At 32.7% G+C, this 15,007-nt stretch overlaps 1 protein-coding gene across 1 annotated transcript in view; it reads right to left on the minus strand.

Annotated features, from left to right (window-relative positions):
• LOAG_16487 (kinase domain-containing protein) overlaps window positions 1–15,007 on the minus strand; it is a 37,097-nt gene that overhangs the window by 14,637 nt on the left and 7,453 nt on the right. The window contains exons 15-29 of the mRNA XM_020449139.1: window positions 6,611–6,772; window positions 6,343–6,498; window positions 5,755–5,889; window positions 4,997–5,187; window positions 4,536–4,601; window positions 4,066–4,209; window positions 3,752–3,906; window positions 3,354–3,463; window positions 2,905–2,994; window positions 2,571–2,707; window positions 2,267–2,488; window positions 1,961–2,054; window positions 1,538–1,695; window positions 1,320–1,433; window positions 779–1,000 (exon numbers count right to left, since the gene is read on the minus strand). Coding sequence (XP_020307399.1) covers window positions 779–1,000; window positions 1,320–1,433; window positions 1,538–1,695; window positions 1,961–2,054; window positions 2,267–2,488; window positions 2,571–2,707; window positions 2,905–2,994; window positions 3,354–3,463; window positions 3,752–3,906; window positions 4,066–4,209; window positions 4,536–4,601; window positions 4,997–5,187; window positions 5,755–5,889; window positions 6,343–6,498; window positions 6,611–6,772 — 2,156 coding nt within the window. The remainder of the gene's footprint in view (window positions 1–778; window positions 1,001–1,319; window positions 1,434–1,537; window positions 1,696–1,960; window positions 2,055–2,266; window positions 2,489–2,570; window positions 2,708–2,904; window positions 2,995–3,353; window positions 3,464–3,751; window positions 3,907–4,065; window positions 4,210–4,535; window positions 4,602–4,996; window positions 5,188–5,754; window positions 5,890–6,342; window positions 6,499–6,610; window positions 6,773–15,007) is intronic.

Below are 15,007 nucleotides of genomic sequence, written 5' to 3' on the forward strand. Positions count from 1 at the left end.
ATGGACAGTACGCGGTTGAGCTCACGTATTACCGCCATTTGCCTTGCACTCAAGAGAATAGGAAGCCAGGATGCATTAATTTAACTTGACTGGGAACTCACCAATGACATATCGAGATCATCGACATTTTCAGTATTAACCGGCCAGAGATCCCTGTAAAAGTTCATTTCTCGAACAAGTTATTGTTTTGTCAGATGGTATTTTCAAAAGTGGTTGTGGGTCAGGTACTTATCTGTGCTTTAAATGCTTCAAATAGTTTATGCACAATCAAATAAAAGATTTCGAAATAAGCATCAAAAAATCCATAATTCATAAACATAGCACCGAACAAAACCGAGTCGAAAAAGTTCGAACACACTTCACTAAATTCTATGAGGCTTCCCGTAAGAATTTTATTAAGTTCTAGGGGAATTCTCATGAGAATAAGCGCTTTAATCCCGCGAAACTTCCGTACTTCATTAAGTTTATTAAGTTTTGTAAAAGTCCTCATAAAAATTTCCAGCTGCTGGGAAGAAAATTTTATAGGATGATTCATAGAACGCTTGCAGTCCAAGAAAACGTCTCTTTATCGCCAGCTGGGAACTTATATGAGACTAGCTTGCACAAAGGTATTTTCAAGGATGGAATTCTCTTTGTGCAGACTCATGAGAACAGATTTTGGATGGGGATTTGGCGAAGATGAGGAAAGATAATTTTGAGATGCTTCTGGTCAAAAAAATTCCTACACCAGGAAAAATTCTTTGCACAAGATAAAGAAAACTTGGATTCGGAACTTTACCGATTTAATTCAAGATAGGCAAGTAATTTCACATCAGTGAAGGCATTCAAATAAATCACTCGTTCCCAGTATCGTCGATCCAAATCAGCACAATTTACTGAATAAAGTGTGAAAATCACGGCATAACACTCAGAGAAGAGTGTTTCAACAATAAAATTGCATGAAGGGTATAAAAGAGATATCCTGAAGCTCATCACTTCCTCACTTCGTTTGGTTATACTTCTGAAAACTTGCGCATATCTACTATGTGTTATAACTAGCCTTTATTCCGACTGGTTGAAGGGAATAGTTCGAATGGCATCACTTTTTTTTTGGAAAATCCTATCGTACATAATATTTTGATAAGATATACCGATACCGATATCATCTCAACATTTTACATACTTGCATTATTCATAAAACTGAAGCAGTGAGTGATTCCACGATTGAACAGATTTTCCTAGCAATGTTAATTAGTATTTCAGTAACCATTTACATTTATAACACACTTTTGTACAGATAGTGGTAAGAGTAAACAATATGGAGAATGAAGCAAACTTACTTGTCCTCAGCTAATTGTGAATCAGGGTCAATATTTTCGGATCCCAGATTATTATCTATACATGGTATAGGAGCAAACATTTCAAATGTACGAGGTAAATTGCTAAATAGCAATCTGGAAATGGGAAAACTGTACGGATGAGTAACATTTTGAAAATATTACGCGATATATTTTAGGAAATTGTAAGGATTCTCTATCAATTACATTATTAGCTTCACCTCATAACAGAATAAATTCTAGAATGTATACTGCGCAGTTCGCAAACGGCTTGTCTACATACAGCTCGATGAGTACCAAATGCACCATAAGAACCTGTGAAAACTTCAAATAAACCAAATACCAATCGCCGAAGTGGGTGATATTTATGCCTCAAGGCCTGCAACAAATGCGTACAAATAACGAATTTTTGGGTCGCGTTTCTACGGAGCAGATAAATGATAATCCCTGTAAGAGTTATAAAAATTCTACCAAAGATTAATGTCGGACCTCTTAGTTAAAAAGGATACCAAATATACCAGAGATGACAATCAAAAGTCCTCACGAAAGAAATTATAATAAAATTAGTTTGGATTTTATGTTGCAAAGAGAATATGAAATAGAACAAGCAATTATAGAAGATATGCAAAACTTCGGAAATGTACCAAATTCCAATACTGTTGCACCATCTCGTAATATTTATTCGACCATTGCAGTGTGTATTGTGGAATCTTTTCAAGATTCTCATCGAATGTAATTCTAAAAAAGGAAATCCTTTTAAAGCTTTAAAAACAGTATCAAATGATAAAAGCGATAAAAACGAAAAAAGCTGCAGATTTTCTAGTTTATTAAAGACAGATATAAGTGTAGACAATAATAATCTGATGATCTATAACTGATAATTACTGATAATCTGGTGAAGATTTTGTAACTCACAACTACAGACACTTAAATTATGAGAGACGGCATACTTAATTTCTTCTTTATTCATTCCTAAACGAATCTTCACCATACTCGATGCAAGAGAATTCCATACGGCAACACGACATGCATCGTCAGCAACTTCGCTAACATCAGCAGCATTTGCTATATGGACTGGAATACCCAGATCATATACTAAGAAACTTTGGAAAAGCTCCTTCCATTTCAGCTCTGCATCAGTTGTCCACTGAATTTCTGTTGGTGGGACATCACTGGAACGTAGAAATTACTTCAAAAATAAAAATGAAAAATGTCTGTCAAAGCTACAAACTGGTGAAGTTATCCGAAATTCACTTGTCTAACGAAAAAGATGTCAGCAGCACAGGCTTTTCCCTCCAGTAAGTGGCATTGTTGATCTTCACTTCACCATTGATAATGTCACCTGTCATCCGCCCTTCTACACGATCAAACTGATTCAGATAAAGCGTTCCCTGCAATCGTTTTTTCTTATAAGTTAAAATCCACTTTACAGATCTATAATATCTTTAAGAAAATAAATCAAATTCATTTATATTGTAAGAACAAGATACTTTCAAATAATTATATAGGACTAAGTAACCACTCTGACTAGTAAATCTTTTATTCTCAAAAATTTATTTTTTCTTTGATTTTTCATTTCTGTGATTACCTTCCCACAAGCAATACCAGCCTTCTCGAAATCGCCTTCGAAAGCTACTCCGGAATAACCGTCCGCTGCCGACAGCATCAAACGACCACGCTGCAAAACTGCAGTAAGCATCCAAAACAAGAGATTTAATACGTTTTCAGAAAACGTATCTTAAATAAAATAGCTCCGAAAACCTATCAGATTCGAAATGTATTTTAAACGGACCATTATTAAATGTTTTTCAGCAGATAAAATCAGGAATAGGAAAACCACAATCACCTATTCTTATCCCCTATGAAGGATATGAAAGATGAATATAAAGATGTACGATAATTCTAGAATGTTCTCGGAAATCCATTTGTCCTTGCGGATTTATTTGTTCCACATTGAAATTGCTACACCTCAAGCTTTTTACTTAGAAATCCAGAAAATTCATGAATGCAACTTATTCATTTAGATTGAAAATGAACCACTAAACGGTTGCTGTCGAACTGTCCCTCCTGATATACGCCTTCGATGCCTATCAAAGTACCCTTCCCATGCCTTGAATCATTCTTCCACATACCCAAATATCGTTCTTCTGAAGCAATATTTTATATTATCTTTATAGGATAAAAACATTAACATCTTCACCCTCATGAAGAACAAGTTCTCAAATGGTAAACATTATTTCAGAAACTGTGATTTGTGTACCAATACAATGGGGTTTTTTGTTTCCTAACCATACCAAGGCAAGGCTTCAGCAGGTACAATATTTTCAAAAAAAAAAAAGAAAACGATCACGCTTATATTCCAAAATTCAGTAGCTATAAAATTAATTTGATGACATTAACTTCTTTCAAAATTTTAACAAAGATGAGGTTAATACTATTGCTTGTAGAAACTCCATATCCTGAGCGCATTCCTGCCTGCCAACCACCGAAGTATATTTCCGTTTGATCACCTTTAGATGCATGGAACACGCCATAACCATGCCTTAGTCCCTTTTGCATATAGCCCTCATATGTGTCACCATTTGAAAATCTGGAAAAAAAGAAGTGATTGAACGAAATCATCTCTGCCAGATAAAATAGAAACGGTATGACTTGACGATGAGCATAGTATCGGAAGCTCCGATCAAACAACACAATAAGTGTGGATAATTCTTAGTTTCCCGTATAATTTCACCATAAAAAATCTTACGTGATATGAGCTAGCCCATCTAAACAGCCATTACGCCAAAAACCAGTGTATATATCAACTTCCGACGTTCCTTCTTCTTTAGCTCCAAAATATGTGTTGACCTTATGGGAATTTCCACCTATAACTATTGACATTTTTCCAAACCTGTAAATCTTCATTTATTCTTCCTAGAATATCACTAATAACAAAAAAAGAAAATAGAAATACTCTTTAAATTAATAAAAATACACTGTAACTGAAGTGATTAAATGACAATCAAGTTACTCATATAATTCGAACCCATATAATTCGACTTCATCCCTTCATTAGTTGACAAAAAATGAAGTTTGCACAAATCACTTAGAAAAACATACATATAATAATCATCCACAAACTACCACTACCGCCAGAAATATATATAATTCATTATATGAGCGTAAAGAGAAAACACTGCAATCGTTACAGTATAAATTACATGAAAACTAACATACCCTTCTAAACGTCCATCAGCAAAGTGTCCTCGGTATTCCCATTTGTCCATATGCACGAGATGCCCTCTACAAGAAACAAGTCGAAAAATGGATGATTAAGTATATCAGTAAGCTTGTGAAAAATCATACACAAATTATTGTCGAACCAATAAAATATAATAACCTCAGCGAAGGATTTGTAAATTCGACAGAGTTAGGGCTATAGACAAGTTTTTATATTACTTGATAATAAGCAAACATTTATAACTTGCTGTATATAACCATAGCTATATATAGCATTTATAACAAAAAAAAGGAAAAATATAAGAAAATAAGTTAATTCTACTCAGTTAAAGTAAGGAAAATGCAAGAAAGGAACCCATGACAAGCTAATTTTTTTGAGGTAAAAATTTCACATTGAAAGATTTGTGAGAAAATTGAAAAGCTTCCAAGTTTATAGAAGAATGAGCCAAAAAGGAAACCTTCCATGGGGTTTACCATATAACCAATAACCATCATAAGTGCAATTTCCGAAATCTGGATGATGAGATGAAAATTTATAGTAACCACGTCGCCGTTCGGGTAATTCGGTAGCACATCGTTTCAAAATGTCATCTGTTGTATATCGTTGATCGAAATGTTTCCATTGTCGCATGGCATGCAGAAATACATTCTAGAATGACAGCAGATAATTAAAATAGAATTCACCACAAAATTCATTTAGTATTAATGATCACAATTAATAGTGCTTATATGTGATTTTTTCGAAACTTCTGAATAGATGAAAGAGAAATCAAGATTGCATAAAAATGCCACAACTGGAAAAATTCTGCAAGGGAAATCCTTTCTCATGTAAATTCACATGCCTAAAATCTAAGCATCCTTCGAAATTCTTAGGAAACGATAAAAGAAAGTCCTCTAATTAATGTACGAAATCTTACTGGAACTAAGCAAAGATATATTTGAGTATGAATTATATAGATTCATGCAGTATGTTATTTCACTTCCTTACGACAGTCATATTTCCTTGTGTCCAACTATCTCAAAGTTTATTGACATGCAGCCCATTGCATGTCATAACATACCGCATGAATCTATGTAATTCATACTCTTTCGTGGTATTTAATCAAAACTTTTTTCTTGGGAATATCATTAAGGAGGTAATGGTGGTAAAATAGGGATAAATACGTTTAATGATATGAGAAAAGCATAGAAACATAGATTTGTACTTATACAACACCTTGCATTCAATGTTTGTAAATCGAATGTGAAATTTGTTTTCTGGACCAAATACCCGTACCAGACATTCGTTACCTTCCTCCTCGTTTACTTCTATCCAGACTAGTGGAAAGTTCAGCACAATAACTTCTTGTCTCTGGAATTTTTTTACAATTTCTTCCTCTATTTCATAAATATCATTTTAAATTTCAAAATTTTTACTGTCATCCTAAGAAAGTAGGTACCGGAAAATATTTGACTACGATAATCGCGACAGACTGCATGTAGAGTACCAAATCATTTTCCGGAGAATTGCTGACGTCATCACCAAGTTACAACCAAAATGTCCCAAACAAATCAAAATGTTTGGTATTGCAAACAACTACATAGTATTATCCTTTATTCATCTCAAATGTTCCATGTTTCTCAATAAAAAATGGCTTTTCTTAAACCGTATGAGCTTTTAAGATGTCTTTGTCCAACTACTTTCCAAATTATCCTGATGGTGATAATCGTTTACAGTCTTTGCTAATCTTAATATAATATATTTGATTAGGTGTGATCAGAAATTCTATCATTTTGCTTTAAATAAAAATTCATTCTAGAACACCTCAATAACTGCAACAGCGTCATTGAAAACAGCGACCGTAAGCCAACCACGTCTCACTGTAGTCCATGTTGAATTCCCATACACATTTATCACACCTGCTGTTTCTAGCTGTTTATTTTCCGCCTTCCACAACAATAAACGAGCCGCTTGTTTAAGCTAAACAGAAAATCTTCATTAAAATATTGCTAACCAAAACGATCCCAAAATGACTGCTAACCGAATGGTACATAAATTTGATTTGCAAATTTTGGACTGGTGAATAACGAACCGATCGTGCATGTGTAGGTGCACACTTCCAGAAATGATAAGTATTATCAGCGATGGTGCCCAGATGATCCAGTTGATATTTAACAGATATCCAATAGCTCTTCCATTCCGCTAAGAAAATATCGTCTCTGCTCGGCAATATGTTTTGAGTACTTCCGGATACCTATAAATGTTACACACCAAAAGAATCCGATTTATTATATTAAGTTGTTGAAAGGGCTTAATAATATTTGAGAAAGTTACTCGCCAAATTGTTGTTTACTATTTTACTGATCGCTTTCATATTCTCCTTCAATTTAACAGAATTTAACAGATAGGATACTATCCATCAATCTTTCTTTTTTTTTCAAAGCGCAAAAAGGGAGAGGGAAGTCATGATTAAATGAATTCAGCAATTATTCGGTAATTTATAAAATGTTGACCCGCTGAAGTCACATCAAAATTTATATTTTACATAGCAAAGGTTCACTATAAATCAAAAGAAAAAAGCGTAATTGGAAAAAGTTGGAAAAAAAGATAACAGTTAAAATAAGCCAGTTTATTGATTGGTAATTTTTATGGTATGAAAAATTAACGCACTTTACATTCAATACTGCAGTTATTAATCAATGGGATCGGGTGGTCAGGTGGTCATAAAAGCACAGGTTAGTCCCGAATAAAATACTGAAACTGCAACTCAAATTACCCTGAGGAGTTGGAAAGCGGTATTATCGTTTTCTTCCTTTTGCCTTTCCGCTTAATGACTCTCTTTGATTTCTTAGTTTTAAGCTCAGATGGTAGTGACATTTTCACTTAAAATTAATTAATTAATGAGGAAGTCAGGCAGCCGGCAAGGCATAAATAAAATTTTGGTTAAGTTGGATGGATAATGGCTGGCGAAAAGATCAACAGGATGGCTGTATTCAAAATCATTTCATTTCTTGAATCCAGTTAAATAGAAATTTCAAGATATTTAGACGAAACTGAGATAAAATGAAAAACGAGTGGTATGAAGTTACATTTAAAATCTATAAAATGTTATTACTGGAATCAGGGATTGTGCGAGAACTGAATCATACCAATTTTTTGAAGACGAATCTTTATTTGAAGACATTCCAAAGGGTAACTGGAAATTTTCTGGTGATATTTATGAATTATACTGTTTTGGAAATTCACAATTTCCTCCGTTAAATAAAATAGCTATTACAATTTTTCTATAAAGAACACTCAGAAATTTTTTGGAACAATCGACCTTGACATCTACCAAGCAAATCGATAGCAATTAAGAAAACTGTTAAACGTCAAGAATTCAATTTTTTTCAAAAATCCAAATGCATTGAACCATCCGAACTATCACGTCATGTCGAAAGAATGCAATAAATAAATCATCCCCTACCAATAATTTGAAAAATTTCAAAAATCCCAGCTAATATAATGTGATAAGTCAGATCGTTTGTTCTAATTTAAAGAAATATTCCAGACTGAACATAAATTACTCACCGGTAAATGTTGTCCGATTTGATGTACCCCATGTCCATTAGTTCATGCGGAAAACTTGGATCCCTTAGTACAATATATTTTTTAAGTAAAAATAGGTCATTGTTTGAGGGACCATTTATTTTAGTGGGAAACATTTAAACGAACTCCATTGTTCGTGGGACAAAGAAAGTACTCAAATGACACCCGATGTTTTTTGCTTGTTACAACAGTCTCACTCAACTTCGTATAACGTTCTATAGAATAAATTTGAAAAAAAAAAAACTTTTTTTTTTTGGATTACTGCCAGTTCCATAAGCAAACCATTAGAACATCGTTAGAGACAACTTATCACTGAGTTCATATATTTAACCTTCAAGTTATAAATTTATCAGTAACACTATTCGATGATATTGTTTAATATGATTCATGAAAAAATGGGTGAAAAATTATCCCTAATACAAAAATCGATTGCACTGCAAGCAACTAGGCCTTCATTGTTGACGTCAACTGTCACGATTCTTTGCTATAAAGGAAAATGAACGAGACTCTTGCGCTTATGGCAAATTAGAGGCTCGATTTCAAAGCAGTCTTGGAAGTCATCCTTTTCCAATTCCATGTGCAGCTTTGCAAACTGAGAAAACAATGCATATTATGCAATACTTCCTAAGACTACTTTTTTCCTTGAGGTACTTGGTAAACTACGAGTGTTAAATTTATTATTCACTTTTTAATATCGTGAGCAGCAGTAAATCGAAATTTGAAACCACTTTTTGTGCAAATAAATTAGCAGTCGAAATTTTTGTTCTAACTTCCACATCAAACATAAAAATACGTTTTCCGTTTAACTTCAAATAAATGCTGCATAAAATTTCTTATTTCTCTTTCCTAGAGTGAACTAATTTCAGGTGATACGAAATTTAATAAAGCAGTCAGCCTTTCTCAATTCCTGATATAAAATTTAATAAAGCAGTCAGCCTTTCTCGATTCCTTGTTCTATTATATACCTTCTAATCCAGATAAGATTAAAATTTTAGAAGCACACTGCAGTGGCAGTTAAATCTGTTTCCTTCAAAACTTTCATGATAATTGACTCATGCAGATTTTCTTAAGTGAAAATTCTGCTGATTGCTCTTTCCAGTAATCTGTTAACATAAAGAACTCCCTACACAAATCTGAGTGATGCCAATGATATTTCACTCCAGTTCCACAAATGTCAGATGGGAAAACTTTCGTAACAATTTTACGGACCTTTCGGTGGTCTGAAATGTAAACATGTAATAAAAAAAGGACGAAACAGTTTGTTGTCTTTTCGATGTTGCTAAAGCATTGCTAATCACTCGTCGATATTTCTATTCCAAAGACGTTTTTTATCATTCAACAAAATCAGTAGAAGAAAATTTTATTCCTGATGGAATTCTATGCGCCGGAATTTAAGTCGACTTTCAATAATAATTCCTTCTCGGAACCACTCGTCACTTGATTCAGTCAATCGAATTCTACTGCTAAATATATTTTGCATGGGCGTTCAGAAATATTCTCTCAGTACTTTCAAGCATTCTTAATACTCTTCACTGATTGTTGAAGTTAGTAACTTTAAACATGAAAACTTAGAAACCTAAAGTCTGTCCCACCCCTAATTTTTTTCAAGCCAAAGCTGAGAAAAACACCAAAGATAGGAAGAAACAAGCAACACATAACAAATAAAAGGAAATATAGACATACATGAAGCAGAAATAATTTAAAAGTACTGAAGATTAATTTTAATTTTACTGGACTAACGAGTGCTGATAAAAAAGTATTAATAAATTCAAATAAATATGGGAAGATCATTATTGGTGATATACGGAGAAAATTCTTCCAGTCTTTTTTTCTTTTTTTGAATTCATTTGATTCTTTTTTTACTTCTCATTCTGATAAGAGATCTTGCACATTACTAATTCTTTTACCGTTTACTTGATGATCAGATAAATTGACTAATAAATAAAATGACTAGTGTAGTGAACCAATTCCCCGAGAATTTTTTGAAAGTCCCAATGAAAAATAATTCAAAGAGGCAATTTTATCTTAGTTCATCACCCTAGTTTTTTGTAACATAATACATATTCTTCTTTCCGTTCTTTTTCTAATTTCTTGAACAAACCTTAGATGCATTCGATGAAAAGTTTAAAATTCTAGAAATTTTTCAAAAATCTTAAAAAATTTAAAACATTATTTAGCTTGGAATTTAAGACATGTTTCTAGTTTGCACTTCAAAAGAGCATTAGCTATTTTCAATGTTGGAAATTACTTCCTTAATAAGGAAACTCGCAAAAAGTAGAGAACTTTGCTTTCCGAATAAGATCTAGGATAAGTTTCATACGAAAAAAAACTGAGCGTTTTTTTGAAAAAAATGCAGAAACAGAAAAACTATCAATGATAATATAATGACTAATTGATTAATGACTGCTTGCAAATTTTACAGTAATGAAAAATAACGAAAAATCTCTTGCTAAAAATCTAAAGCTGAAACAGCAATATTTTCTGCAGTTATATAAAGACTGAAAATTTAGAGAGTTCTGGAGGTAATATACATACCTATAAATCGCACAAAACATTCCATTAGCTTAATCGCCTGTCGCGGAGTTCCTCGCTATCACTGATATCATTTTAAGTTGATCATATTTTAACAATATCTGTATGACTTCTGTTATTATGACCGTCTATAACAAAAACTGACAGAACAATTGTAGAACAATCTTGATGATAAGGATAACTGAGTGAGCCAACAACAGCATTAGTGATAGCATCATGACATTAGGAACACTCTTGTCTTTACAAATATGAATGAACGGATAAATTCAAGATAATTATCAATTTGAAATCACTGGCTAAGTAGAAAGGTTCATTCACACTACCATATAAAACATCTTATGAGATTGTAATTCAAGAACTTTCGGACTCAAAAAGTAATTAAATTTAAATGCAAAATCGTTTAAATACAAATAAATTTTTGGAAGATTTTGTGCCTTGACACAATAAAATAAAAACTGCACCTAAAATCCATAAAATCATAAAAATTAAAATTTAATTATAAAAATCATAAAAAAACACAATTTCTAATTCTCGAGAAGTTGAAAAGCCAGATAAAATTAAAAAAAAAGAAAAAGAAGATGCAAAGTAAGATAACTATCCTTTTTCTTATCGTCATTCGGCTGAAAAAGAAAACACTTAGAAAGTTCCATGTGATGCAGAACTTTTCACGGCGACGAACCGAATAATCTATCATCAGTTTAAAGCAAAAATATATTTTTTTCTAAAAAAAAAATGAAAAAACTTGACACTTGCAATTTTAGCTCGAAATTATCTTAACTACCATTAATGTTTCCCTTTTTTTACTGGAAAAATTTAGAAAATGAAACTTTGGAAATCAATATGTCAATTTTATTTTCTCAGTTGCTATTTTACCGTTCTGCACTGATCCCTTTTTCATTTTTCTAATCAAAACTTCAAGAAAACGGCAATACAAACAGCTATTAAGGAGAGAAGAGATACAATGGAATTTGCCAAATTGGGCATCAGCGGCAATCAACAAGGATGGATGGCCCGCCCCTCCTTGAAAAAAACTTGAAATCATCTATAAATGGAGAGTATCTAGTAATTCCACTTGACTCACTGGGTTTGTTACGTTGTTGAAGACACATTCCTGCTATTCTGACAGGTGTTACTTTAGTCTTCAAGAAAATTGCAGCACCGCAAGATGTCCACTTTTAGTTCTTCTCTGTTTACCACCGTTGTTCTTGCGATATTTTTGCTAAAGTCCGTCATATCCGATACCGCTTTTTTTGGTTCCACAAAAAGTATTACTTCAAAAAGTAACTTTGGCTACTATCCACCAGCGGGTAGGTGTTATTTGTTGGTAACATTTATTTTATCATATCTATGGATTAAACTATTCAAGAAGACAAAATTACAAGAAAAATGAGCTAAGAAATGATGATTATCTGTGTAACGAAACTGATCAATAACATGACTGACAATGCATGCTCCCTCGTTTCTTTTACTTTATATACTAAAGATCTTTTGACCTACTGACAATTGCAGTCTTTTTTCTACTAATCCATTAATCCTTTCATCTTCACAAAAGCAACATTTTGGATATTTCGAACCAACCAAAATTCAATAGTCAGAATTAATCTACAAAAATTTAATTATGTTCCTGTACGAAAACTAAATTATTCCAGATAAATGACGTAACATGTTAAAAAAAGATGAAAATTCCCAAATAAAATTTGAATAGGGATCAAGCGAAAATACAACAATGGGAAGACAACCTTTGGTTGTCGTAGGCTCACTGTAAAATTTCTGCATATAAACGGCCGATATAGTTACAGACTTCTAAAGTTCAAGCAATTTCGTTTGCCCCCTCTCAGACATAAGCGTAAGTGTATGGTGCAACAACGATTTAATAAATTCCAATCAAAATCATTCGAGATTAAGCCCAAACTTTGGAAACAGTACTTAATACTTTTATCCTTCAAAACAAATAAAGTAATTAAAATGTGAGTTACTAAAAAAAGTTTCATCACTCTATTTCAGAACCGGATTACCCGCCGGCAACGCCCTATCAGACATCTGCAAAGTTACCAGTAAGTAGTAGATTACGGTTTGAAGATGTTTTAAAGATGTCAACGAATCCAGACCATGATAGGATCTACGGCGATAAATTATCAATACAGATTAGTTCGGTGCCAAATCTGACTAATTTCAATGGGAATGATAGAGGTGCCTCAGAATCAGAAAATATCGGCAATCCAGCTCGCTATTACTTATATGGAGCACACTTCCAAAAGGTTTGGATTAACCTGAAATTTCCATAGCAGAAATGCCAATTTTTTAGGTTAATAGATCTGAACTGTTTGATCATGATACTCACATACGCCCAATTTCGGAAGTCATAACTTTCGAAATGACTTTCGGAAGTAAATTAGTCTCATTGATATGTCATCCTGTTATTACACTTTTATATGATTTCATCGGTAAAACCCAATTAGTATTAGTAATGCTTAACAGCAAAAAATCACATAGCAAGTGGAACATTGAATTCCTACAGGTTGATTTTAGATGACACTGTGACGTTATACCAATGTATTTCACTCTCGCATATGACTGTTGCATCTTAAAAAAATAAAGGGCAAAAGTGTTGGGTAACACTCTATTCCGAAACATTCTTCGAATTTTTAATAAAAGTGCAAATTGAATAAACTGACTATTCTTCCCTTCAAGGGATTTTTTTAAACACATATTTTACTTCTTTAGTCAGTCACTTACCACTTCATATTAGCTTAAAAGAATTACCTGCATTCTGATGAATTTGAGTATTTGCCAAACTCAACACTCATAACTACCTTGGTGGGCATATTTTTAACAAACAGTGACAGATGAAGCGTTTAAATTGGTTTGGGAAATGTACAAAAACGAGAAATCACCGTAGAAAATTAGCTCAATTTAATTTACTGAACTAATCATTCATTTATTACAATCAGTAATTTATTTAAACAAATTTCATTCTGTTACTTCAGACCAAAGCACCGACATGTCGTCTGACCTCATGCCATGGACCGCATCCAAACGATGTTAGTTTATTGATCAACAAGGAAAAGGGTACTCCGAATGAAGAATGCGAACAGATCTTTGTTCAAATGAATGGCTGTGTGGCTCATAAAGGTTATCCGATCGGTATGGTATGTACCATTTGTTGCCAGTGTACCAAACAATTTATGAGTGCAATGAGTCATTCCCGAGGTTTTCTAAAACCTGATTGGTTGACTAGAGAAAGATTTACATTTATTTAACAAGCCGAAAATTGTTAAACTTTGTTTTTTGAACTTTGCTATTTATGTATTCATTTGAGCTGTTTTTTGAATATTAAGTGGAGGTTTTGAGTCTTAAAATATTAAAACAACGAAATACAGCAACTTTGAAATACAAATTTCCTTAAGGATGGGTAGCACAATTGGAAATTTCAGAGGAAATATAAATTTCCATACTTATGAAATTTAGTGAAGTTAAATGCGCAAAAAATTTCGAACAATCAATTTTGTTTGGTTTTATTGATAAGATAAAGAATGAGCCACAAATAGTTTAAATAAATTAATGCATTTATGACTATAAACTTGTCCAGTGCGTAAATAACTTGCATGGCAACTTTGGCGGGTAAAACCAATATATTTTTTAAATTTAGTTCTAAGAAGGAAAGTCAATATTTTGAAAATCCTCAAGGAAATTCTGATCAATAGATAGTAGAAAGTCGAAACTGTATAAAAGAAATATGTAAACAAATTACTCAATTAAATCTCACCGCGTAAATTATCGAACTACACTTCGAGTTATCTCTGTTAACAATGAGCTTTTTTTTTTTTCTGTATAGAAAATGCCTTTATTTATCACTAACCAGCATTGGAATTTTTACCATATTTTCTGTGAAATGCTTGTTTTCATCGCTACTCTAATCTTACGTCCCTCTAAAGATAAATTTGAATTTCAAAATGAATAGTATTTTAAATTTAAGTGCATTTATTTCCATTCTCGTCCCTACTTTATCTTCTTTGCTTAAAACGTGGGTTTAAATTCTTTTGAACTTACTCAGAAATTTTACAAAAGTCAAATTAAGAAAAATTCTCATTAAATGTATGCAAAAGCGGTTCGTTTTGTATTTTTTTTTTTGTTACTTATAAATTATTTACTGAAAGCTAATTGAACAGAACTTGTCTTTGCGCGACATAAGGAAAAATTATTTGTAAACCACAATACAGGAACAGTGAAATCTACCATACAGGCTTGATTCCATCACCAAAAGCAAAAAAAGTATGATGTAGCAAAAACGAATGAGAATCAGAGCTAATGGTTCAATTTGTACAAAAATATAAAAATGGGTGAATCAAATCCAGTTGTTTTAATTTTG

The sequence above is a fragment of the Loa loa genome, assembly GCF_000183805.2.
Source record: "Loa loa unplaced genomic scaffold supercont3.5, whole genome shotgun sequence".
In the NCBI taxonomy this organism is placed as follows: domain Eukaryota; kingdom Metazoa; phylum Nematoda; class Chromadorea; order Rhabditida; family Onchocercidae; genus Loa; species Loa loa.